This window comes from Mixophyes fleayi, chromosome 11 (genome assembly GCF_038048845.1).
Source record: "Mixophyes fleayi isolate aMixFle1 chromosome 11, aMixFle1.hap1, whole genome shotgun sequence".
NCBI lineage: Eukaryota > Metazoa > Chordata > Amphibia > Anura > Limnodynastidae > Mixophyes > Mixophyes fleayi.
Genome location: NC_134412.1, coordinates 18,089,508 through 18,116,972, shown reverse-complemented (window position 1 = coordinate 18,116,972; position 27,465 = coordinate 18,089,508). Strand labels below are relative to the sequence as shown.

Sequence of the window (27,465 nt, the reverse complement as noted above, 5' to 3'; positions counted from 1 at the left end):
TGAGTCTCTAGAAACCCCCCCTGTGCTAACTAAGTGGCCACTGTCCTATACAGCAGCCGCAGCGCTGTCAAAGAAGCGTCCGCAGATGCTTCTTAGACAGCGCCGCGGCTGCTGTATAGTACAGCGCTGGCGAAACGGAGCTGCTGCGCATGCCAACAATCCTCTGTGCGCCCCTGAAAGGGATATACAAGAAACAAAAAAGAGAACCAAGGGTAACAGTAACAGGGGTGGGCAACAACCTAAAATAGAGAGGCAGGGGAGGGGAGTGGGGGAGACATCATCAGTTGCGTTCTGAGAGAGGAGAACGAGAGGGCCCTGAGTTTAAGATTTTTATTAAAAATTAATCTGAAAACTCATCTGTCATGGTTGCAATGATAGATGATAACTAACGGGGCTAAGCCCTGTTAATTAATAAATGGGCCCCCAGAAGAGGTGTGGCTTGTGCAGTGATGGCTAACCTGTGACACTCCAGGTGTTGTGAAATTACAAGTCCCAGCATGCTTTGCCAGCTATCAGCTAGTTATCTACTGGCAAAGCATGTTGGGGCTTGCAGTTTCACAACACCTGGAGTGTCACTGGGCTAGTGGATACATTGTTAGGAAGCCAAACATTCTAATTAGCTCCACTTATAGAAAGCCAATCCTGCACTAACCTGTTCTTCCCAGCATGCTTAGAGATAGTATCATAAGCTGATTACTATACTGAGAATTTACAGGAATGGGGCAAGATAATACTTTGTCATCCTCCTGACACATAATTACTCCTGAAAGAGGAGGGGGAGAAGCGGTCTGTGTCCTGCTCACTCACTGTGCAATACACCTAATCGAATGCTTTTCAGTGCATGATTCCTCTCTTCCCTTTCAATCATCCTGCTGAGCTCTCTTTTTTCATTCAGTACCTCCTCTCTATTCTCTTCTGACCCTCTAGCCAGACGCATTGGTTCCACCCTACCCATCCTTCAGCTCAGTCCATCCCCTCCCTCATACATATTGCTATCCTGATCACTGAGAGCTTTGTGCCAGGTTCCTGGATACACAGCTGCAGACGGGAGCCGGATTCTGTGCACAGTGAGTATTGTAGAACAGCTTGTATGTAGAAATTGCTGCTGGTGTCATGTGACATGCTACATTGTATGTACAGAGCCCTGATATTTGCTATACATTTCTTTTACTAATCAACTGTCCTTCGTGTCTCCTTACAATCAAGGCTTTCAGCCATGATGTGTATAATGAGGGCAGCACAGTGGCTCAGTGGTTAGCACTTCTGCTACAGAGCACTGGGGTCATGAGCTCGATTCTCGACCATGGCCTTATCTGTGTGGAGTTTGTATGTTCTCCCCGTGTTTGCGTGGGTTTCCTCCGGGTGCTCTGGTTTCCTCCCACACTCTGAAAACATACTAGATAATAGTAGGTTAATTGGCTGCTTTCAAATTGACCTTAGCCTCTCTCGGTCTGTGTTATGTATGTTAGGTAATTTAGACTGTAAGCTCCAATGAGGCAGGGACTGATGTGAGTGAGTTTTTTGTACAGCGCTGCGGAATTAGCGACCCTATATAAATAAATAGATGATGATGATATTGTATTATATTTAGTTTTCATGACCCAAGATATAGTCTCATTAAACATCTTTATATGAAGAGAACTGCGGTATTAAACAAAATCTCATAAATGATTACTATAATGTTGACTTTCAAAGACAAAATCCTATACTTTGCATATAGTGGTAAGCGATACTGTATCTGAACCATAACCAAGAAGGTGGAATTGCAAACGTAGAGCATAGAACATGTTTTATTAATGAAAACAACGCACCTCGGTGCATGATTCTGTTGAGAAAAGAAAGAGGGTTGAACTGTATTGCTGATCACATGCAGTGTTCTGTATATATGACTGTGGCTTGTCTGAGCTGGCCTGACGTAGTACGCTTGTTATGTAATTATGCACCACTTGATCTAGGGGGTATCTTGGATTACTTTATTTTGTTGGCTTAATCATTACCACTCTTACAAAAACACATTGGGCCTGAGTCATTAAGGAAAGCAAAGCAAAAAAAAAAAGGAGTACATTTGATCCTGGACAAACCATGTTACAATGCACGGGGTGCAAAATAGTTTATTAATTTGCACATAAGTTAAATACTGGCTACTTTTTCATCTAGCACACAAATCCTTGATAGCATTATTTTTACACTGACATTTATAGTTGATCTAGGACATGCCCTATTCCAAATATAAATCTGTCCCCACATTTTAAATTTATCTCCCCCCTCCAATGCAACATGGTTTAGCCAAGGTGCAAAGTTACTCCTTTTTTTGCTCTGCTCTCCTCAATGACTCAGGCCCATTATGTTTATGGCTTCAGTCTTGGCTTTTTTGCTATGTATTTATATCATCAGGCGAAAATGTTTATGTTTGTTGCCCTGGGTTACAGCAAACCTGTATGGCGCTCCCTTTATAGGATACAACTGCATCCAGAGAGCAGATTTGTGTTGTATCCCAGGGTCACAAAAGATAGACTCTGCTTGATGATACAAAGACTTGGCTGAAAAATCATGCTCGAAAACTATAAAGATAAAGGAATATATGTAATAAAAATAGAAGGAGGGTATTTACATGCCGATAAAGTAATCTGAAGGTGGACAATCCTTTTAAACATGCTCCATTTGTACATAACAGCTTCAAGCTAGACACAAGACCTATTTAGCACTTCAGTTGCCCAAGAGCAATAGAATATATATAATATAAATGGGGAAAAAAATGGTATAAATTCAGAGCAACATAATTGTTCTTAGAATTAATGCATTCTTGCCACTGCTGTAAATAACAAAATATAAATGAAAATCATGTGTAAGTAAAAGTTGGAATGTCATAAGACAATCATGTGATTCTCTCAATAGACAAAAGAATGGATTATATATACTGGGTCATCCACAGAAGTCTGTGGGCTGACCACAGTGTTTATTACAGCTTGGAATAGATTTTAAACAACAGCACAAATATTCTTTGTATTATTATAATGGCGATCATTATTGCAAAACAACGTAATACATAAATGTATAGTAAAATGTGCAATGTAAATTCAATCCACTTCCTGTTTAGAATCACTCCTTTATTCATTTAATTGATTCAGAGCAACGCTTTGTAGAGGAATAATCACTTGTTTCCATGGCAATGGAATTCTGAAGGGATAGCTTACATTATATACAATTGAAAGTAAGCGTATTAAAGGGAAAATATGCTAAAAATATATATATATTTTTAAATATAACATACAAAAACTGTTACTACTTCATTTCAAGCAATGACTTTACTATTTCTATAACAAACTTTATTTTAATGTTTTTATTGGCTCATAAACAAAGCAATCAATTACATACAATGTAGTCAATAAGTGTAAATATTATCATATAACAATTGTATATAATATTTACATATATCAATTGTATACAGCAAGGTTGATAGTAGATTATATCTTAATTATACTGTCAAAAGTGTACATGATATTCCTAAGAATTAAAGATGGATATTAAAATCTGAAACATATATGGGATTTTGAATTATTAGAGTATGTCAGGGTAGACATCTTCTATAATTACGATATTTTGTACTGAAAGCTTTGTTAACAGTTACTGACCTACAGTAAAACATTTTTAAAGTGTGACAAATGTTATAGAGTTGCATTGATTTTGATTCTAAAAAGATCACATGCAGTCTATAAAATAAATATAACAAAAGGATCAGAACATTGTATTCACTCAACTCTGCAAATAGTAATATTGTAGCATATGGAAGTTATTCATACGAATCAACTGTTTACTCTTTCCCTGTGGGAGAACCTGGAGTGTGAGGACAGAGGGGGCGGGGAGCGGCGAATCGCGCACTTATGGTCCATCCGCGCGATGTAATGACGTGAAAGTGCTGTTTTGCCATAGGGGCAAGGCCAAAATGACGAGTTTCACAGCGAATCCCGTCATGGAGGATTCCATCCTGTCCACTCCACTAGGAAGTGGGCAGGATGCAGGGGACTGGCCTGCTCTCCTGGGAGTCCGGGAGACCTACCCGGAATTCGTCAGTCTCCCGGATATTCCAGGAGTGTGGGCAAATATGATATTATAATGATTTGTTTTGTATGTAAGCTTTTCCAGATTCTTGATAAGCAGGTTTGTTGATGTGATTAGGGCTTGATGCTGTCTGTCTATCACACTTGCCAACTTTTTCTACCCAACATCAGGGAGATGAGGAGGCGCTGTAAGAAAATAAGAGGTGGATGGCATCATTTCACAAGTCAATGAGGCAGTCGGGCCCCGCCCATCTCTGTACACAAAGAGTAGCACATATTTCATACTTGCAAACTTTTCCTGATTGGCTTCAGGGAGATCCCAGCGGAGGTGGGCGTGCAGGGGCGGGGCTTGATGAATTGCATCATTTTGGCTCCGCCCCCTAAACGATTGTCACAATTTGATGAATTAAAGCATGGGGGTGGGGCTAAGATGATGCAATATTTGCATCATTAAGCCCCTCCCCCGCCACTTATCTATTGCGGGGGCGAGAACCAAGAGCTTGCCCTGCTCTCTCAGGAGGTCTCCCAGAAATGCAGGAGTCTCCAGGACATTCCTGGAAAGAAGGCAACTATGCGTTAAAGAAAAGCAGCTAATGAATCTCTAGAGACTGAAGTGTCTTTTACATTTCAGTCTCCATTACTGAAGTCATGTTGTCTTACCTGTCAGTCTTTGATTAAATCTTGGTCTTCATGAAAATGGCCACCTCCATAGACATCAATACATAGACATAAGACACAATTTCTTGTACTGGCTCAGCATCAGGGAGAATGCCAGGCTCTTCAGGGAGTGAGAAAGATCACACCCCTATTTTAGGGAGTCTCCCTGACATTCAGGGAGAGTTGGCAAGTAGGACATACTTGCCCGAATTTCGGGAGAGTGTCCATTTCCATTACAGTGTTACTCCAGATACTTGATTTGACGCAGTCCAAAACACGTGCTTTCCCCTTCCAAAAAGTTCCCCTACTACCAGTGCTATATAGTGAGTTATAGGACTTATTTATGGTCCTTACTTTCTCTTCAAGTGTTTAATGCTGCTAGCGTTCTTTTTAAACTCTCCTTTCCTTTCTGCCAAATCTGTTTTCAATTACTTTCACCACTGGGATGTGACTTATGTCACCAGCTAATTTCCATCGGCAGTCTTAAAAATCATTAAATCGAGCTCTCTTGTACGCAGAGTGTTTGCTTTAGAACTTCTCCACAATCCTGCCTGTTGTCCTGCTGGAAGTTTTCATACCTCCTGCTGATACCTCACTGGCCTACAATGGAATGCAGAAACCTTAGGGAACATTGTTATATGAATAAGCAGTTACTCCAGTTACTCCCCACACGTGGAGATGAATAATAAGCTACAATGGTCTAAAACTGAGCTACAGTTACCTAGAGACCATACTATTGCTTTTGGTAACATTTACCATGTTTTTATTATACTTTTATACCTAAACACATATAGATGCAGTAATATGCATTCTATAATTAACAGGACGGGGATTAAAGTGATTGTTTACAACCCATCAATCCTCATCTGGCGATCTGCAAAGGCCATGCCCCTAAATTGCTCCGCCTATAAATGATAGGTCATGCTCCTAAATTGTTCCGCCTCTAAATTAGAGGTGTTCACTGACCCCCGTGTTTTGGTTTTGGATCTGGATTAACTTTATGTTTTGGTTTTGGTTTTGGCCAAACCGCCCTTGTGTGTTTTGGTTTTGGTTTTATATCCCTTTTTTTTTTCTCTAAAATTCTTATTTTTTTTCTAAAATCACATAATTTTGTTCCTACATTATTATTATTATTATTATTATTATTATTATTATTATTATTATTAACCTTAATAACATTAATTTCCAGTCATTTCCAGTAAATTTTTGTCAAGTGACAAGAATACTGTACCCGTTTCTGTGTGAGCAATGGCACTGAGCAATGTCACTGGAGACTGGAGAGTGACAAGAACACTGCTACCCCTGTGTCTGTGTGAGCAATGTCACTGAGCAATGTCACTGGAGACTGGAGAGTGACAAGAACACTGCTACCCCTGTGTCTGTGTGAGCAATGTCACTGAGCAATGTCACTGGAGACTGGAGAGTGACAAGAACACTGCTACCCCTGTGTCTGTGTGAGCAATGGCGCTGGATCTCCTGGGGAGGGAGGTACTTATGGAATCCAAAACCGACAATGCAATGATGACGTTTTGCCTCGATTCAGAACCGAGGACGCCCGAAAGTACCGAGTCGGCTTGCGAGCCTACTCGGATCCCCTAAATTCGGGTGGGCTCTGTTTTCAGAAAATCATTTTATGTGGGATTGCTGCTTTAAGATATCACGAAGAATTAAAGTGTGAAATTGTTGGGCTTGAGTCAAAAACGAAACAACCAATATATGTCAGACAAATATTATCTTATCTGTGACTGTATTCTTTTACAACTTCCTTGTTCAACTGATCCCTTTCACTAAAGAATCCAAGGGCTTGTAAATGATGTAATCCTATTGATAGACACTACAATTTCTGTATTCACGTATTCAATTATATTCTTCAACACCCAGGAGTGAGCTTATGTCTTTCATGCATACATTCGTCATTTGCATAAAGACATGTTATACTATAATCTGGGCAGAGGCGCTTAGAGGGACTTTGATTTTTTTAGGAGACACATTCTTTTTAGCACCAGGTACATTGTAAAACTTTTTGATAAACATGAAAAAACAAAACAGCGCCTAATATAGTATTTAAAAAACAAAAACAACCAATAACTCAAATGTGCTAAAAAAAACCAAATGAATAAGCCTGGCCCCAAGTTGCAGAACATAAATCTGGGTCATTTGATTATATCTGGCGGATACTCCCAAGTTGCTTCAAGGTAAAGACTCCAGATGCATATGTTTAAATAGAGGACACAAATAGTGTGATACGTTCCAGATCAATTTTAATTAAAAAAATTCAAATAACACACATACACGAATAAATAAACTATAAGAACATTTCTTGCTTATCTGATGGCACACTGGTTCCAATTCACAGTGTAGTCTTTAGTCGATTTGACATAAAAGCACTCAAGTCCCAGATGATATCTTGACCAGCGTTGAATTTTCTAGGTAGAGACACAATTAAAAATCATAGAAATAGGACCCAGCGCGTTTCGCCTGGCCAGTCATAGGCTACTGTGATTTCCTCAGGGGGTGAGTATTTAGGAAATACATTCTTCTTAGTACCACGGAGCAATATAAAACATAACTTATATCAATCAGGACTGGTCCTTCTGCAGGGAACAATAGGGAGCCTATGGATTCAGTATGTTTACTGAGTAGAAGCGGCAAGGACAGGGCACCTTAGCATCACAACAGAGCCAGGTACCTGTAGATACACCGAGATATAATGAGAGTAAAAGGGGAAAAGTGTCATGGAGATATTAAAGATATCGATGGAGCTACTAGAGAAGATGGAATGATGATGTGCAAAAATGGATGCTACAGTAACTTAAATATCTGCAGAATCAGCTTTCATGACCTGTTCGAGATCCCATCAGGACAGGATCCAAAAGATGTGACAGTAGCTTTGGCTGTCTGTAAAGGAGAGTGAGGATGTCAGGTTTAACTACACACCCCAGGAGGTAATTTGGCTCATGTAACATACTGGGACTTGTAGTTCTACAACATTATTGAACCACTGGTAAGAGGAGATGTAGTGGTAGTAAAAGTTGCCTATTCATGGGGAATACTTATCCGATAGTCTCTTGATCCTTTTTGTTTGCCTGCAGCAGTGTCTGATTTGTTACATTTCACGTCTGGTCATGTGGATTGAAAGTTTTATATTATATTTACAGCTTCCCACGAGCAGTAGAATATAGTGATGGCTACACCCAATATGCAGAACACGAATATGAGTACTCAGCCAATACAATTATTTCCAGGAACTAAACCTCACAGGAACAAATGAAAAAATGTTAAAAAATGTGCATGTTGGCTGTTTTTTTAAACACTTTTTAAATGCATGTTTGACATTAATAACCCTTGTCTATAGTGTTACTTTACCAATGGTCACTTCTTCTTGTGTTGCTTTCCTTTGTGATAGTATTTTTCTGAGTGCTACTCGTTCCATTGTTGCTCTTGCTGCATTGAAACTAATTGTACAACCTACTGCGTACTCTAAGACATTAGTAAAATGCATATGAAATGCCAGTGTATATCAGCACTAAAGTTGTGACTCACTAGGAGCTAAGTGCAAATCTTGTCATGAGATCCATCACAGCACTGGGGTCATGAGTTCAATTCCCAACCATGAACTTATCTGTGTGGAGTTTATATGTTCTCCCTGTGTTTGCATGGGATTCCTCCGGGTGCTCTGGTTTCCTCCCACACTCCAAATACATACTGGTAGGTTAATTGGCTGCTATTAAATTGACCCTAGTCTCTCCGAGTCTTGTGTGTGTGTGTATGTTAGAGAATTCAGAGTGTAAGCTCCAATGGGGCTGAGACTGGTGTGAGTTCTCTGTACAGCGCTGCGGAATTAGTTGCGCTATATAAATAGCTGATGATGATGGTACCTGTTCCCTAGTGCAAGATATGTGCTGATGATGATGCCATGGTTAATTTTTTAAAAAAAAAATAACAACAGTGTTGTACTCTGTCTTGCCCACACCATCGCTGCAGCGGGATCACACAGTTGGGGCTATGCTAGCATTTGGTTAGCGCTAGGCCACCATAGGCAAACCAAGAGGGGGGGGGGGGGTTCCTAGTGCCTGGAAACCCCCCTCCAAACCTGGGGCACTGTATAATTGAGGTGGCTGGACCCTGCCCCTGCTTCACATGGCTCTGCTTGAAAAGCGAGAGCTGCGTGCACCTAACAGTAGTGCACGCAGCATTGCCCATGTATATTATCGGGATAGGAAGAGTTGGAGAGCAGCCAAGCACTGTCTAATATTATAGCCACGCCCCCATACATGCTGGTCACGCCCATTGACGGCATGTTGTTGAAACCCCCCTCTACAAATCCTGCGTTTGCCCCTGGCCACCCCTTAATCCCCTTCCCGCTCCACAAAACACCCTTTCATTGCCAAGAGCACCAGTGACATGTACTCTTCAGGCCCAATCTCATTAGGTGGAGTCCTCAAATAGGGACTGTTCTGGCGATACAGCAGCAGCAACATTCCATTGTAGTTAAATATACCCTTGAATCCTGTGTAACCTGCTCACCACAATTTCCTCATTTCCTTTGTGAGGTGTGTGTGTGTCATCTGGTCTATCTGTGTGTTAGAAGATGTGTCACACAGGCGGAGTAGTTACTAAGCAGACAGGAGTTTTCACTGTTGCATAACTGCTGTTGTCTGGCAGGATGAACTATGAGACAAGTGACCCGTGAGCTGATTGGACCGGGCACCATTCATATTGCCTTCAGTATTGTCTCACTTGCACCATTTTAAGGACAGTCGGGTAGATTAAAAATGAACATGTTACACGCACGTAAGGTTTGAATGAAGTCACCATTGAGCAACTTAAAAATGGAGCTCCAAACAAACAGAATAGCAGTTTCTATATACTTGGCTGTGTTTTCCACATCTATTGCAATAAAAAAGCATCAACAACAGTGTTACGGACGCATGCCAGGCTGCCGTATGGGGCCTCTGGACAGTCCATTGTGGCTGATCGCTCCCTTTGAGGCGATGCTGGTCTCAGATTTGTGGGAAGTAATGAGAAGTGGGCTGTAGCCAATACCGTCAAGGCCGTCAAATGAACAAATAATCAGTGATTCCGCAGATTCAAGCTGCTCAGGTCAAATACACCTGAATTGTGGTTGAGATTGTCACCAAAGCTATATCCTTCATAGAAATCTAATTTATTTTCTCTTCTCTCTACCAGATGACATAAAACTTTACTTCTGCTTAGTTGTGCTGCTATATGAGCAACATAAAGCCTTCACAACTCTATCACGATCATGCATCATTCAAGGCTTCATGGCGCCTACTGACATCCTGGGCAGTGACAAATCAGGGGGGACTTAGTTCAGCAGTTTGCACCATTTGAGGAGATACTGATCTTGGACCTGATTAATTAAGGATCTTAACTGAAGAAACTTCTTATTTAAGTCTCCTGGACAAAACCATGTTACAATGCAAGAGGTGCAAATTAGTTTTCTGTTTTGCACATAAGTTAAATACTGACTGTTTTTTCATGTAGCACACAAATACTTGATAGATTATTTGTACACTGAAATTTAAAGTTGATGTTTGTGTGCTACATGAAAAAACAGTCAGTATTTAACTTATGTGCAAAACAGAAAACTAATTTGCACCCCTTGCATTGTAACATGGTTTTGTCCAGGAGACTGAAATAAGAAGTTTCTTAAGTTAAGATCCTTAATGAATCAGACCCCTTATCTTCTATAGCATGTGCCAAATTGCTGTCTTAAAACCAGTTTCCTATCAGTATCGACAGTCCAACCCGTCTTGGCAGTCCACCAGTAACATCAGGGAGGAAAAGGAAGGGAGGGTAGTGTCATCTAAGGTGAATATCAACCAGATGGAGAATCTTGAGGCTCAGGAACAAGAGGCACAGATAAAAGGCATTCGGGTACATGTAGAGTCCCTTGGATAACCACCTGTAGCACCAATTGGAGGAATTTGGCATGGTGATACACATACAGCGTCCAGTAGCATGTGCCTGGATCTTGCTCACATATGAACAACACTTTGTCACAGATATATTAAACAGTGAAAGCCAGAGCGTACGTCGCTCATTGGTCAATCGAGGTCAAGCAAAATGGTCTCCCTCTGACTTCTAGTTTTGCTTTATATCCCTCTCTGGCTGGTTGTTATCTCTGCTGGTTGTGAGGGTGACTGTAGGGGAATAACCGTGGAGTCTCTAGTCAAAGGGCCAGCTTAACCGGGTGGGGACAGGTAAGGAGCTCATCCTGCGCAGATGTGCCAAGGGGCCACTAAACACTTAGGTGGATTCCTGATTGGCTCCATTGCATTTAGGCATTGCCAATGATACAAACTAGAGATAGAAAACATAGAAAAGAAATAAACCAATGCTCGGTTAATCCCATACCACCCCCCAGGGTACCAGTTACATGGCTATATAAATGCCCTGTATGGATACAAAATAAAAGCACAGTTGTTATTAGTGCTTATCCTTACTACTGAAAATTTGTATGTATTTACTGAAATGAAAATATTAGGTATTAGTTCATATTTTTGATCATAACAATGAAAGTCACAACCAACATCAAGGTTCCTAAACTTACATCTCTACTTCAAACTACACTTACCCATCTGCTGAGCAGTCTATGATAGCGGCAACCAGTGCGTGACCCTTTTCTGCAATAGCAGGAACAGTGCTAGGCTCAACGGGAATGGAGTTAGTAACGCTAACACTATGTCCCCTTCACAGGGGCAAACGCAGGATTTGTAGCGGGGGGTGTCCACACCACGCTGCCAGTGGGCGTGACCAGCATGCATGGGGGCGTGGCTATAATTTTAGACGGTGCTTGGCTGCTCTCCAGCTCTTCCTATCCCCATAATATACATGGGCAATGCTACATGCACTACTGTTAGGTGCACGCAGCTCTCCCTTTTCAAGCAGAGCTGTGTGAAGCGGGAGCAGGGTCCAGCCACCTCAATTATACAGTGCCCCAGGCTTGAAGGGGGGTTTCCAAGCACTAGGGACCCCCCCTCCCCCTCGGTTTGCCTATGCTTCACTGCCCAATGTTCTAGGCCCAACTCTTTGCCTCATTAACGGGGACTAAGATGACAAATGGAGCAGTTGCATCAGGCACAGTTGATAGAGGAACAGTAAACTTGACAAAAGCCCAAAATTTGTTTTTATTCATCCTGCGGCGCTGGAAGCTGCGATCTGCCACAAACTGTTGCCCTAACTCAGACTTAACAACACTGACAACATGGAGCTTAAAGTGCTGCTCCAACCACCGGTTAAAACAACTGGAGGTACTGCCGCAGAAGCTCTTCATTCTGCCCTTATGCTGACGTTTTCTGTGCTGAAGCCAAAAAGTTTCAATCTAAATCTAAACCCTTGGTGGAATTCTATGTAGAACACTGAACTGCCCGTCCCGCTGAAAATAAACACGCGGAACGTTCAGCCAAATGCGTAATAAGAAGAATTTCTTGTAGAACAGTTTTGAACATTTTGTTCATCTCTAATGTTTAACCTCACAGGTTGAATTGATAAACAGTCAGTCGCAGTTCTTAATGTATTAGTTGCATGTGTGTAATATCGCCATTAGTGTTGACAGTCTTCATTCCACATACTTTGAATGCATAAGAGAATGTGCAAGGACATATAAGCGAGGGGGCACAAGGAAGGATTCCAAAATATACTGTCAAAAAGACATTAGCTGATAGCGAGGGAGTGGAAAAAGCCAGACCTCTGACTATAAATACCCTGTTAAACTGAATTTGGTTTGTCTCCTCAATGGAGTACCCATCAAGCTTACTTAACAATAGAATACCTGTCTTGTACAAAATTTGGTATCAATACAGGAAATCCCTTCTCCCAAGAGCTTATTGAATAAGCCTCCTCCTTGTCAACCGCTTTTTCATTAAAACCACTTCTCCGTACTCCTCTCCCAATCTTTGCTCCCTACCTTCCCTCCCCACATCTCTCCACCCACCTCCCGTTTTCCCATTATACATCATCATCACCATTTATTTATATAGCACCACTGATTCCGCAGCGCTGTACAGAGAACTCACTCACATCAGTCCCTGCCCCATTGGAGCTTACAGTCTAAATTCCCTAATTCCCAGATAAGGCCATGGTCAGGAATTGAACTCATGACCACAGTGAGGCAGAAGTGCTAACCACTTAACCACCATGCTGCCCATACATACATTAAATCTAAAAAACCATGGTAGCAGTTCAGGTAACTTGGAGGAAGTTTAATGGGTCACACAATTCGTTAGCTTTTTATGCTCAGGTGCTCCTCACCACCGGATATGTTAATGATTTCATAAATTGTATTATGGTTATATGACAAAGTTATGATGTTTGCCTTTGTGGGTACATACCTGCCTGTTGTTTTCATAAAAAGATTAAAAAAGAAAAGCTATTGGCTGTGACTACCACATTCCTTCCATTATGTCTTGTGAACAGTCTCTTATCCTAAAGTTAGGCTCTTGAGGAATCTTAGATTGTTGATTTCGACACTTATAAGTGTGCAGATAAAGAGTCACTTTGCAAACTTTAAAAGAGGAATGAGATAAAACATCTCACTGGTTGCGTAGACCAATGGCATGATATACTTATTCACATATTTTCTCTTTTCAGACTGGCTTGTTTGTTCTACTTGTATAAAGCACTTCTGTGTTCTCCGAACAATCCTCAACTTTGTTATTTCACTTTCTCGGCTGTCTGACTTGATGATACTTCAAATAAATTTCACACAGTGTAGCCATTCTCTTATCTGTCATTGTTATTCGTATGCGTAAAGTGCTACCCTTACTTATATTGCTGCTTGCTATGAAAACAGCATTAAAATATAAAAGGCAGAGGCAGCGGTGATCAAAACTAGTTTTTGTCTTAAATAATCGTAATCCCGACAGTCCAGCTAGTACAGCAGAAGGAGCTTACTTTGAAAAAAAAACCACAATCCAGAGTTTGTCACATGGTATGATTGTGCTGCTATCTCAAGCACTCACTTACAAATGCTTGGGAATGGGAATATTGTCGTGGAATGTGGAGCATGCCAATAATTGCTGGATTGGACCATTTGTCTATAACAAGAATGCTCTTTTTGGGCCCGTGTCTCTAAGGAAAACAAAGCCCAAAAAAAAAGGAGTAAGTTTGCTCCTGGACAAACATGTGACAATGCAAGGGGTGCAGGTTAGTTTATTATTTTGCACATAAGGAAAATAGTGGTTGTTTTCTCATGTAGCACACAAAGACTTGATAGGTTTATTTTTACACTGAAATGTAAAGTTGATCTAAGACATACCCTACCCCAACTATAAATCTGTCCTCACATTTTAAATTTACCTCCCCCTCCAATGCAACATGGTTTTGTCCAGGTGCAAAGTTACTCCTTTTTTTAATGCTTTGCCTTAATGGCTGAGGGCCTTTGTGTCTGGGATGACTTTAGCTTCAACATGGATTATATACTAAGGAGCAAAATACCTGTATACAGCCACGCTTGTCATTTTGTATATATGTAGATCACTGATATGTACCAATTATATACAGAACAGTTTTGGGATTTTTTTGCTGGAAATTTTAGCTAAGGCTGCTTACTTACCTTGAATCTAACCTACTGCTGTATGAGTGAGAGTAAACAAATATATTTCATACTGAGCTACTTTTTGGACCTTAACTCCAGGGTCTTGGGGAACCAAAGTGAAATTTTGTGTGTGTGTGTTTTGCGCCATCATCACAGCCCCCCTGGGTGTGTCATTGCGCAGTGTGGGGTAGGGCCATGATGGAGCAAATCGTATCATCAGGAACTTCCCGGTGACGTAGAATTCCCTGAGATTCCGGAGTCTCCCAGACATTCCGGGAGAGTAGAGTATAATATAATTGTTAATTAAACTTGCTATAAAAGATAAGTTAGTGTTCGCGTTTCTACACAACTTCAGTTCAAGCTATTGTCCTGTGCTATCGCCATTTTAGGCTCTAAAAAGCACCTTGTATTGACTTGTTTTTCTTATAGTTTATTGACTATTAACATGGAAGAATAACATCATAGACAGTATATTCAACAGGGTATTGTAATGTTATAATATAGTACAATTTTTCTAGTCATTAATAAATTATTAATTCAACTGCTTTTATCCTCATATTTTTTAGAAGTAAGTACTGTGCCCAAAAATGTGACATTATTTCTTAAGGGGTAGATTTACTAAGCTATCTAAAAAAGCAAAACTGGAGATGTTGCCTTTAGCAACCAACCAGAGAGCAGCTTGATAAATGATAGCTAGAATCTGATTGGTCGCTATGGGCAACACCTCCACTTTTGCTTTTTAGAATGTTCAGTAAATCTACTCCAACGTGTTTTTTTTCCATTGTCGTAACTATTTTTTTGTATATTTTATGTAATGTCATTTATCAATGTGTTATCAATAATTTTTTCATAATGTTTGCCTAATGGAGCATATGGCAGGTCTAGAGGTATACAAATATTGAAGCTGTTATATAAAATTGTTTACAGGACCACTACATATGTTTTCAATACATTTATTCACAAGATGTTCTATGTGTTATGACAAATCCTTTTCTTTATCATTTATTTGTTTGTTTTACTTAGTTTTTACTATTTGTTTATGTATGTTTGGAGGGAGTCTGTTCAATGTTTATTGGAGGATGGAGAGTTCCAGAGATATGATGGAACATAAGAAAAGTCATGTAAATGTAATAATGCTGTCTTAGTGGGGGTAATATAGACAGTAACTAGGAGACAGCTTTGAGTATAAAAGGCTATCTCTCAATTTCTCATTTCAATTTCAATTAATTTAGGCACCAATTATTTAATCCTAAACCAATGCTCATTTTCTAACCATACTCCCCCGTTGGTAACCCAAATCCCTGTTCTGTGTTCCCACTACTCAATCCCAGTCCCTATTCCCAGTTTCCAATTCCTAATGCTATTCTCCAAACCTAGGTACACACTACAGGTTTTTCACCCAATTATTGTGCCAATCATTCTGCCCTGCTCTTTAATTGGACTGCTGAGCAGTATAACAGATGCTATAAAGTGCATCTCTCCTACTTGAACATATCTGCATTGTTTCCCATTCTACATTCTACCTTATACCCATTCCAATAATTGGAGTCCAAATGAACAGAACCTAAACAAATTTGTGTCCAAGGGGGAGATTCAATTAGCCAAATCACTTGGGGGTAAATTTATCAAGCTGCGAGTTCCGTCTGGTTTGAAAAGTGAAGATGTTGCCTATAGCAACCAATCAGATTCTGCTGTCATTTTGTAGAATGTACTAAATAAATGATAACTAGAATCTGATTGGTTGCTACAGGCAACATCTCCACTTTTCAAACCTGTCGGAAACTGGCACCTTGATACATTAACCTCCTGCAGCTTACAGTAATGGATTGTTCACTGCTCAGAAAAATCCAATCTCCATGCACTGACAGTAAGTTCATCTATTGCTCACTTACTTACTTTTACCGGGCAGGTCCTATAGTGGGCTACCTTGGTTGGGTCATTTTACTACCTGCATTTTTTTCTTTTAAAATGTTCCCAATAAGCTGTTGAGCCGAGTTTTGCCCCCAGGCTAAAATTTGCCATCCAGGTGTGTAAGTTATAGAGCCATCACAGCTATTAGCATCTCTGTGACAATTAATAAGCTAAAAACATGATCAGAAACAAACTTATAGCCCTGAATGGAACTAAGATCTCCACACTGTCCTGTGTAGGCTACTGGTGGATGGGGAACCACTGCACCAGTGACAGTTAAGGTATGGGAGAGGGGGCTGAGTGTCAATGGTGACAACAAAGGTGCCAGAAATAGGTATGTAGATGGCTGCATACTGATTTGCAGCTTAAGCCACCCGTTCAATTGCATCCTGGTCACTGTTGTGCAATCCTTGTTGCTACATGACTGACTGGTGCTTAAATGATTGTCCCCAAAAAAATTGTAGGTAAATGTAGACGCACAGGTTCTTTGTAAACCAAAGGATTCTCCCGAGGAGAAGAATAACATTTAGGGCTAGATTTACTAAGCTGCGGGTTTGAAAAAGTGGGGATGTTGCCTATAGCAACCAATCAGATTCTAGCTATCATTTTGTAGAAGGTACTAAGTAAATAAAAGCTAGAATCTGATTGGTTGCTATAGGCAACATCCCCACTTTTTCAAACCAGCAGCTTAGTAAATCTAGCCCTTTAGTGTTGCCCAATTAAAAGAGGCTCTGCTCCCTATGGTGTTTTGGACATAGCGTTACCAGCCTGTTCCATCCAACTCTAAACCCCCCAATAGAAAAACTTATTTTAATTAGCAACCCATACTTTAGTATGTTAAATGTCTCAATCCAATCCATTCATATAAATGCTTTTTAAATGTCGCTCTACAAGAACAGATACATTCAGCCACGCACTATCCTGCAAAATGAAACAGTATACAAAGCTGATATAGTATCTTCCATGACAAATGTCATTGTAAATCTCAGCCATTGTGTACACATGATCTTTGTTAACACCTGTTCTCTTTTTCCCTCTAGGTTATTGTTTGAAGGATTTCTTAGAGATGTTGAGCAGGTTTTATTCTCCAGCCTTCCAGGGATCTGTCCTGACAGGTAAAGAACAAGGGCGCAGTGCCTGAATATTAAAATATTAAGCATATCGAGCCTGATTAATCTCATACTTGCCAACATTTTTTTTTCTTTTTCCGGGAGATGCCGGCTGGGACGTGGGCGTGCAGGGGGCGGGGCTGCGAAATCGCGTCATTTTGGCCCCGCCCCCGTGACGGAATGACGCAAATCGCGTCATTTTACAGTGGGGGCGGGGCTAAACGCCGCGATTCCGGGTGAATCGCGGCGTTTAAACTAAATTTTTCCCCCTTCCTATCAGGGAGATTGCCACACTCTTCCGGGAGACTCTCGCAAAATGCGGGAGTCTCCCGGACAATCCGGGAGAGTTGGCAAGTATGATTAATCTTTGCACGCAATGTGATCACAACAGGGGAAAATGCAGGATTTTTAAGGGGGGAGTTTCCAAATAGTTGAATTCGGAACAAAACAAAAATAAAACATAAGTAAATAAAGTGCCACAAAAAGCCTTCAACATAAACTTTTTTACTGTAAATAACAAGTACATGTGAGTCACAAAATAAATAGTTATTCACACAGTCTTACATTATGTAATAATAAGAAAGCGGTGCGGTACTAGTGAAGCTATATAAACAGCTGATGATGATGATAACCAATATGTTATAAGAACCTCTATTTTATTACTTATTATTAAAGTAGAAATCAAAGCCTGCCTCGCACATTAAAGCTTATATATATATATATATATATATATATATATATATATATATATATATATATATATATATATATATATATATAATTAGTTATTGGGTTACAGGGTGAAGCTAGATACTGCCCACAACCAATCTTGTATAGTGTTTTGCTTCATAGACCTAAGACATATATATATACACACACAGCTCTGCATCTCAACCCTGCAGGCTCACCAGAAATGGAGTCTTGGGACTATGAATGAATATATATATATATTAAAAAATGTCAATTCTTAATACTATAGTCATTGTTAAAAAAGGTTGTAATTTAATTTTACGTTGAATACATAAGTCAGGATGTTCTTAATGCGTACTGTGTATAAAATGCATTGTTTATAGTTTCTGTTACTTACAAACACATGTTCTGATATACATACATGCATGTCATTCATCACTATCAGTCGGCACTTACACCTGTCCTTTAGCTGGTGCAAAAGATACAGCTAAAAAACATGAACCTAAGAGATGCTCTGAACTTGAATCAGCTGCCCCTGCATAGTTGCGCCCTTACTGTACATTGCCTACGTCTGTCCAACCCTTCTCACCCCCTGTTCCGCCCTGCATTCCGGAATGCATTCATGGCACATGCACAGAGCACTAACACACAAGATATGGCATGAAAATAGACTTGCATCTGGAGATGAATCAGATCCATCAGGTTTAAGTAGTCCACAGCTGTCCAGCTTTTTACAGATGGAGTGAGGCTAATGTAGCCTTAAGGCTTATGATTGGCTACCTCCCCCTGATTGGCCCCGCCCACTCCTGTTTTGATCGGCGGTGTCTTGAAGCAAGTTTAGTTTGTGCTGCTAGGACGAGGGGGGGGGGGGGGGGTCTGATTGGCCAGATCTGCTCCCCCTTGGATCCGCCACTGCTCACACCTGCCTGCTGCCATTCCTGAGCAAGCTCTGCACTGGTGGTGCCCCGATCTTGTAGATGAATCAACTTTAGGAGACGGTCCTCTTGGGCGTTCTTGGGCACCCTGAAGCCTTCTTCACAACTATTGAACCTCTCTCCTTGAAGTTTTTGATGATCTGATAAATGGTTGATTTAGGTACAATCTTACAAGCAACAATACCCTTGCCTGTGAAGCCCTTTTTGTGCAAAGCAATGATGACTGCACGAGTTTCCTTGCAGATAGCCATAGTTAACAAAGGAAGAACAATGATTTCAAGCACCACCCTCCTTTTAAAGCTTCCAGTCTGTCATTCTCTGACAGAGTGATGCTGAATACTGTATATTCACTGCAGCAAAACGCCCATTACCCACCTAGTTCACTCCCCGAAACTGTCGGCTGTAGTAAGTGTCCTTTGCTTGCCCTGGCGCACAGAACAGGGCTGCGTTCACGGATGTTTTGGCCGGTTCTGGACATGTAAAGAGTGATTTTGCGTACGATACGCTCAAAATCGGCAGATAGCTGCTTTGATGAATTAGGCCCCATTAGTCTAAATTCATTTTACTCCAGCTGAAGGGAAATGTTTGAAATGATGAATGGCAAACCTTGAACTTTAAACACTGTAATGTTTACTGTTTAAATTAAAGAATACTTTTTCATTATTTAAAAATATTACTTAAATAGTGCTTAAAAATAAAATATTTGGAAACATAAATATTAACATGTAGCGCAGGCCTCGATTGTGACTGGCAAACCTCGAAACAGATTGAGAATTGTACCGTTAACACGTTCATAGTGAACTGGTGACATTTGATCACATTTGGAATCAGTTCAAAATTTGCTAGCTTTTGTATTCACATTGTTAACAATAGTCTATCAACAGGAATCACACTTTAGTACCTGATTTGCACCAAGAGCATTCCATGTGTTTATTGTCTATAGCAGAACAATATTGCTTATTTATAATGTACAAAAAGACTGAAGGTAAAACCTATATATTATTTTTATAGAACAGTTCTACAATAATACTCAAAAGGCAAAGCAATAATCAAAAGACTTTACGCCACCTGCTGGTCGGAAGTGGTGCTGCAGCAGTGTTATATGCAGCTAGACTTGCCATCTAATAACATCATATTGCTTAGCTTAATAACACACTTTCTTTAACATTTGAAATTACTGTTGAGTGCAAATTCAATTTATTATTCCCAGCCTTATTTTACAATATTTAGCAACAAACAAAGTAGAAAACAGAGCAAATGAAATAAAACTGCCCATCAGACCGATCCCAATCAGAATTAATATGTGATTATTGTTAAATTAAGTTATCTTTATTTTATTCCTGCCAGTACACAGTAGGTTTGCAAAGTGAGGATCAGGGTGACAAACCATACCTTCATACACTGCTTCGTTGGGCCCCCCTATCGGCCCATTCATGCACCCAATTCACCAAAGCACGCCCGCATCTCAGTGTGATCACCAGAGCCAGATTAAGACCTTATGGGATCCCAGGCAATAATTGCCTAGGTTGCTTAATTGATCTGGCTATGGTGATCACACTCAAAAATTGGTAAACTCACCGTTCACTGTGTGTCTGTGAGGGTTCAACTGCAACATTGGTGCTATCATAAAATTGGTAAGACCTGATTTTTGAGCACCAAAGAATCAGGAAAGTACACCTTGAGTAATAAAGTTGCTTCATAGACAGATGCATTTACCATATTAATTAAGAACACAAATATATCCTCTATTTTTCTCTCCTAGTTCTTCTTCATGTCTGCATAAATCTAGCCGGCGGAATCAACATTGATGTGATCCCTAAAGTTCCAGTACCCGGACAGACGGTTACTTTGAGTGTTACTGGAATCACTGGAAATATCCGATTTTCCACCTGGTATAAAGGAGAAAGTACAAGTGCGACAGACCAGATTTTAAACTATTTCCCTCCTGACACAGAGATAAGAGGAGAAAAATACTTTCCATCAGCTAAAGGCCAAGCAAATGGTTCATTGGTGATTACAAATGTTAACACGACATTTGCTGGTTTTTATACAGTGCAAGTACAGACGAATACTCTACAACAATACTCCAAGGAACTGACTGTGAATGGTGAGTGAGCCGCACAAACACAATCTATGAAACATAACAATGCAACCTTCATGCAGCAATTTGATTGGAGCCTCAGCTCATTACTCTATAGTGTGGTTTAAGTTTAGATGCTCGGATTGGCTAAACGTTGGCATTGCTCCTCCCCCTTCAAATTTGCCTACAAATCAAAACAAAGGAGTTGGTGTCACGAACGCCCAGCCTGTCCCAGATACAGCAATCTGAACAGCTGGCCATGACTGGCATCACCTTAGGCATTTAGCAATGAATACACCTTTTCTACCACTACAAAGGATTTATTATGGTGTTCTTGTGTTCACCAAAACCATTTATTAATGTTTCACACTTAAATCACATACACATGTAGCATGAGCCTCCCTGGGCTTCGTAAATTCACAAAGAATCGCAGAGAATACGCTAGATAAAATTTATTTAATCTGAAAAATGTTTCCAAGGCTTAGTTATAAAAAATTAATAACAAGACATACCATAAATTGCACACGTACGTTTCAGAAATAAAATAGGAAATAAAACCAGAGTCACTACTTACTTATTTAAGACTTGGTGTGTGTGAGGGAACACAATTGCGAAAATGGGACATTTCAGTCTTGATAGACCCCCACATGAAAATGCACACTGTAATGTTTAAGGCAGAAGGTTTTAAACCTTTCTCCACATAGCTCTCTCATGCCAAACCTTTGGAGTTTAGCTGTCAATAAGGATAGATTGATCTCCCAAATGTCAAAGGGCTTTCGAAGTGAGCTAAGGATGTCCTGAGCTCTGGAATGTTCACAGGACCTGAGAGATGCTTATCTGTCTCTGGATTATTTCAAAAGATTATTGACACTTGTATAGGTTCAAACTCATGTCATTTAGCAATGCTCATGTTGAGATTACATTACAAGGTTAAATAAAATATTCACATTGTAATACATGAATTCAACAGAAGATAACAATCAGTCATTAGATATACTACATTATCGTCACAGTTGGCAAAGCTAAAAATTGTTCTTAACATTCTAATTTAGAACATTGGCTCCTGGATGTTCTATCCCCACCCACTGCATTTCCTGATCATCCAGGCTCACTGTTTTTCAAGTTATATTGCAATAAATACTTTGATCTTACTCAAATCAAAATATTCAAAGCCAGCTGGCATTATAACATGGTTTGTTGCGTGCTAGCAGCGTTAAAATATGCATATATGAATATTCACATGATAAAGCAATATACTGCATAATATATAAAAATCTAATAATAAAAAATACATGCACCAGGATTGTTAGAAATATTAAACATGTGCTTAATACATCGTAGTAAAAAACAAAACATTATATAACATATATATATATATATATATATATATATATATATATATATATATATATATATATATATATATATATATCTATAATATAAATGCTTAGTGGCGTGTGTTAGTCTGTGTGTGTGTGTGTGTGTGTGTGTGTGTGTGTAAAAAATAAAACCAAGCTGCAGCGCCACCTGCTGGGCGGAGTTATACCCTGACCTACTAGATTCTTAGTGTGTGTGGAAAAAAAAATTCAGAAAGGGCTGAAATTTGGTATACTAAGATGTTTTTAATTTGTTAATTTAATTTGTTAATTGTTAAAAGTGTTTATAAAGATTTTAAAAAAATATATATATATTTCTTGAAGGAGAAGTGACAGTTGGGAGTGGTTGGTGGTTGCCGGGGGTGACAGTGAGGAGTGGTTGGTGGTTGCCGGGGGTGACAGAGCGAGAGGAGTGTGATACTCAGGACCGCTAAGGGAGATCCCTGTGTCTGGATAGACATCTGGATAGATGTGGCGATGAAAATGAAGGATGAGGTGATGGAGAAGAATGATGAGGTGGTGACATGTGGACAAAACCACGTTAAAAAAGGGCGCTTACGTCGGGAAGTAACGCTCTTCCCCTGAGGGGGCCTGGGCTATGGCCCAAATGCATGACAAGAACCCTTTTAACACCTTAAGTAGCTTGATTTGACTAGAATGCATGAGTATCATGCACGGGTTAACATATATATATATATATATATATATATATATATATATATATATATATATATATATATAGTACTATAACATAGATAAACTTCTGCCCATTCATGGTTGAGGACCCCTTGTCCCATTGTTTAATGGCCTTCAATGAGTGATAATTGGATACAGGTGAAACAATCTGGCAAAGAGGGAAATAGATTGGGAAAAGTTAGTACAGTTTTATAGCAGAACTTCTGCCACATTGTATTAATCTTAATTGTTTCTTTTTTCAGGTATTGCCCCCACAGTGCTGCCTCCGTTTGCCCTCCTCCTCGGGATGGTACTATTCTCTGCTCTCAACTTTCTATGAAACCAAGGATACAATGAGGAACAGCCAATTAGAGGTAAGCCTTACAGTTAAAGTGTTAAAGGTGACTTGTCACCTGCACAGCGGATGTAGCTATTTTGTTAACTAAAGCAATATTCATGAGAATGCAGCCTATATGTGTTAGGAGCTAGTGAAATCACTGAGGCATGCTTATCTAGATTTAGGGGTCAATGTATCAAGCTGCGAGTTTCTGGCAGGTTCGAAAAGTGGAGATGTTGCCTATAGCATCCAATCAGATTCTAGCTATCATTTTGTAGAATGTACTAAATAAATCATAACTAAAATCTGATTGGTTGCTATAGGCAACATCTCCTCTTTTCAAACTCACAGCTTCATACATTTACCTTTTAGAATAAGTTTTTGGCATCTATGGCAAATTAAATAGAACCACTGATTAGGAATAATTCCTGCCTCAAGGATGTCACGTGTTCCTAGGAAATTAAACAGTAACAACTCCACTGTGTTTAGGTTTGGCCTTTAGTAACTCTGGCGGCTTTGAAACCACCGGAAAATCTTCCAAAAACGGGTGGTATTACCAAACCGCCCTTCAGCCCATGGAGTCATTCAGAATGTAGGTTCATCTGCCATTCCTCATGTATATAGCAGGAGAAACACTGTTTATAAACATATCCTGAAATAAACATCCATTGTTTCTATAGGTGCACAGTATGAATAAACCATTAGGTTTTTGTGGATTTTTAAACCACCAATATGAATAACCCATTAGGCATGTGCCGTTGTTTAAACCATAAACCTTCTCCTCAAGGGCCTAAAGGACATCTCTCAGCTTGGCTGGGTATTGAATTAGTTAGGTAGCAGTCTGATTCAACAGTTACTCAGAATTTATATAGAATGTATATAGACTTCAGAAAACTAAGATGTGGGTCGTTGTCTTTTGCCATCAATGGTTTTGGATTAGAATGGAGAAGATGTTGTCGGTACAATGTAATCAGAGCTGAGTAATGGCTTGAAGGGTTTGACTCAGTTCTTTGTATTTCTGCCTACATTATGTCATTTTCATCATCATCATCATCACCACTTATTTATATAGCGCCACTAATTCCGCAGCGCTGTACAGAGAACTCACTCACATCAGTCCCTGCCCCATTGGGCCTTACAGTCTAAATTCCCTAACACATACACACACAGAATATACAGCTTTAAAGAAAGGTAAAATGTGAGATATGATGGGGCCACAGTTAGGATCTTCCCGTGGCTCTCTAACGAATCATTTTACAATTATTTCAACTCTTTCAATTTTTTTTCCAACAGAATTTCTGGAGTGGCTTACTCAATACAAGATAAAGAAATTATATTCCAATCTATGGACAAGTGACTTATGTGTTGTGTCTCTGTGATTGTGTGCACCATGCCCAGCTAAAAAGAAGCATGTGACCTGGAACAGAATTAATCCAGAGCAGGAGATGGATTCATCCGTATAATTTTTTTTTTTATCTCTGAACAGTCTAAAACTTCACAAAGACATTGGTTGGATATTAATAATAACACGTCGGCTATGACTGTGAAAAAAAAAAGCTAAAATTCAAAAGTGATGCTAAGATATATGTATACACTCCTGGAAATAATATGTATATAATCGATGATTGATGATCATTGCTTATAATCTGTGAGTCAGTCTTCATTAGGAAAACTTGTGTATTATATGGAATATTGCACTACATAATGTAAATGATTACAGCTATTAGAAATCGCCTGGGAGATCTGTGACCTGTATAATTGCATATGGCCCGTGGCTTTGAGCCGTTATTTGGTCATGTGACTCGTCAGGTGACTTACGTACGGCCATGTCAGTTTTCATACCGTACGGCCAGGTCAGTAACGCACGGTAACTCCATACCTCTGACAATGTTCAATTTACAGATAAATCATGAAGGAAAATACGTTGTTCAAATTTAAGGTGATATCTCACTGCAGTGCTGTTAAGGTATTACATCCCCACTCCATTACAGACAGCTGCCACTTTTCCCACATATATAGCACGGTGTATGAACGGCATCTGATACAGGTCAAAAAGTTGACCCTGCAGTCATTTGAAGTGATGCAACATCACTGGCCCCGCCCCTGTGCATTAATCCACCAATCCACACAATGCATTCTGTGTAGCAAGTCTTCCCGACTGTCAGTCACTCCCTGCCCCTCTGTATGAATCCACCATACCTCATTGATGGAAAGTGAGCAGGTATAAAAAGAATGATATTAGATCTAGGTTGTGTGACCCCCACATACACACAATCATGAGCTGTTATGTAACAAGGCTCTGGTAGGCATGACTCATTTATACTTGGTGGGAAGGACCAATAGCTAGGGGTGTAAGCGATGCTGACAACATTTAGTTAATCTGGTTGAGCAGCTGAGGTCCTTTATAGCACCCCTGACAAAATAATGGGCAAACCCAGCGAGATTCTATTTTAATGTATTTCTGTGGCAGCTCAAACAGCTGCTGTAAATTGTACTGGAAAACTCTCATCATGTCTGCAGACACAGTAATTTATGAACAGTTCTTATTATCGGAAGATAAGTTCTCGTGGGACTCTGTAAATACGTTTAACTTATGGGCCTAGTATACCATGTGTTTTCCACAAGTGTTAGTAAGCATATGTATGCTGATCATTGTACATATGTATGGGTGGGCATGTGGGTTAATAGGAATAAATAAAATTATTGTGTAATGTTTTAACACTACTTTTGTAATATTTATGCTTATGATAAATGAAGGCCTGCATAGGGATAAAAGCACTTAAACGTCAGGCTTGTAGGCTTACATTGCACTTACCTTCAGGAGTTAAAGTTTAAGCCGCAGGATTCTTCCCTGTGCGCTCTATGGGGTATATTCACTAAACTGCGGGTTTGAAAAAGTGGAGATGTTGCCTATAGCAACCAATCAGATTCTAGCTGTCATTTTGAAGAATGTACAAAATAAATGATAACTAGAATCTGATTGGTTGCTATAGGCAACATCTCCACTTTTGCAGTTTAGTAAATATAACCCTATGTCTCTCTTAGGGTCCTTTCTGCGAAGTTCCTGGCTGTGTTTCAGTGAACATGCCTAGTGAAGCCAGAAGGGGTGTAGTCCTTCTGACGCCGTACGTAAGCGCCCAGGATTCTGGGAAGGTTGGCCATCTCTATGTTTGTTGTATAGTATTAGCTTGTCAGTTAAGCTTGCATTTGCTTTCTTCACCACCATCATTAATACAATTAAAAACTGTGACCTTAGTTTGCCAAAATTGAAAACTATGTCCGTGTCTTATTTCAGGGGATTAATTAATTATCTTTATGATATGAGGGGTAGACGGCCTTATTTTATCTCAATCATTTAAAAAAACTTGTTTCAAAAAAAGAAAAACAAACAATCACAAAAACACGGCAAAACATCCCAACTGTTCAATAAACAAAACGTGACTGTACAACATTAGCCTTGCTGAACTGGTTGTTGCCCAGGGTAACGTTGCCCCTGGTGCAGTTGGAGCATCATCTGATTGGACTACATGTTTTCATTGTAAGGGTCAGAGCATAAGAATAGCTGGTAAGAAGTACATTTAATATGCAAAAAAAAAGTAATTTTATAGAGCAGTTGATTAATACTGAAAAAGGGACATTTCCAGAGACCGGAATCTTTATCCCTGACACTGTCCCTGGAAATTAGGCACAGTTAACAATTATATATTTCATATCGACTAGACAATCAGGCAAGCCAGTATACAAAGCAGCAGTGATCAGCAAACACCGCCTCTCTACAATTAGTACGGGAGTTGGCGATAGCGAGATACGTTTCCGCCTTCTTAGGTCCCAATGCCAGTCTGGATTTCATAAGATTGGTGCTTCAAAGTAAAATAAATAAGCACTTTAACAAACATGGCAGCATACACCCCTCCCCAAATCCTCAACGAGCGCTAGACAACCAGGGCTAGTTTACAATATAACATAGAGTCTACAAACATGCGGCCCTTCTGCCATAGTGATAATTAGCTGGTGCCTTTATGGTAGGGGGCAGTGGTCAAAGTGGGCTGGTATACACTGCAATGCCATAGCGCCA

The 27,465-nt window shown here is 39.9% G+C and overlaps 2 protein-coding genes across 2 annotated transcripts in view; both read left to right on the top strand.

Moving 5' to 3' along the window:
* The window catches only part of LOC142107491 (cell adhesion molecule CEACAM8-like), a 368,458-nt gene that overhangs the window by 250,415 nt on the left and 90,578 nt on the right, over positions 1-27,465 (top strand). The window lies entirely within an intron of this gene.
* Positions 754-26,663, top strand: LOC142107984 (pregnancy-specific glycoprotein 22-like). Its single transcript, XM_075191673.1, has 5 exons — positions 754-1,067; positions 17,229-17,303; positions 20,685-21,029; positions 23,317-23,427; positions 24,684-26,663. The coding sequence occupies exons 2-4, from the start codon at positions 17,255-17,257 to the stop codon at positions 23,391-23,393; spliced, it is 471 nt and encodes a 156-aa protein (XP_075047774.1). The 5' UTR covers positions 754-1,067; positions 17,229-17,254; the 3' UTR covers positions 23,394-23,427; positions 24,684-26,663.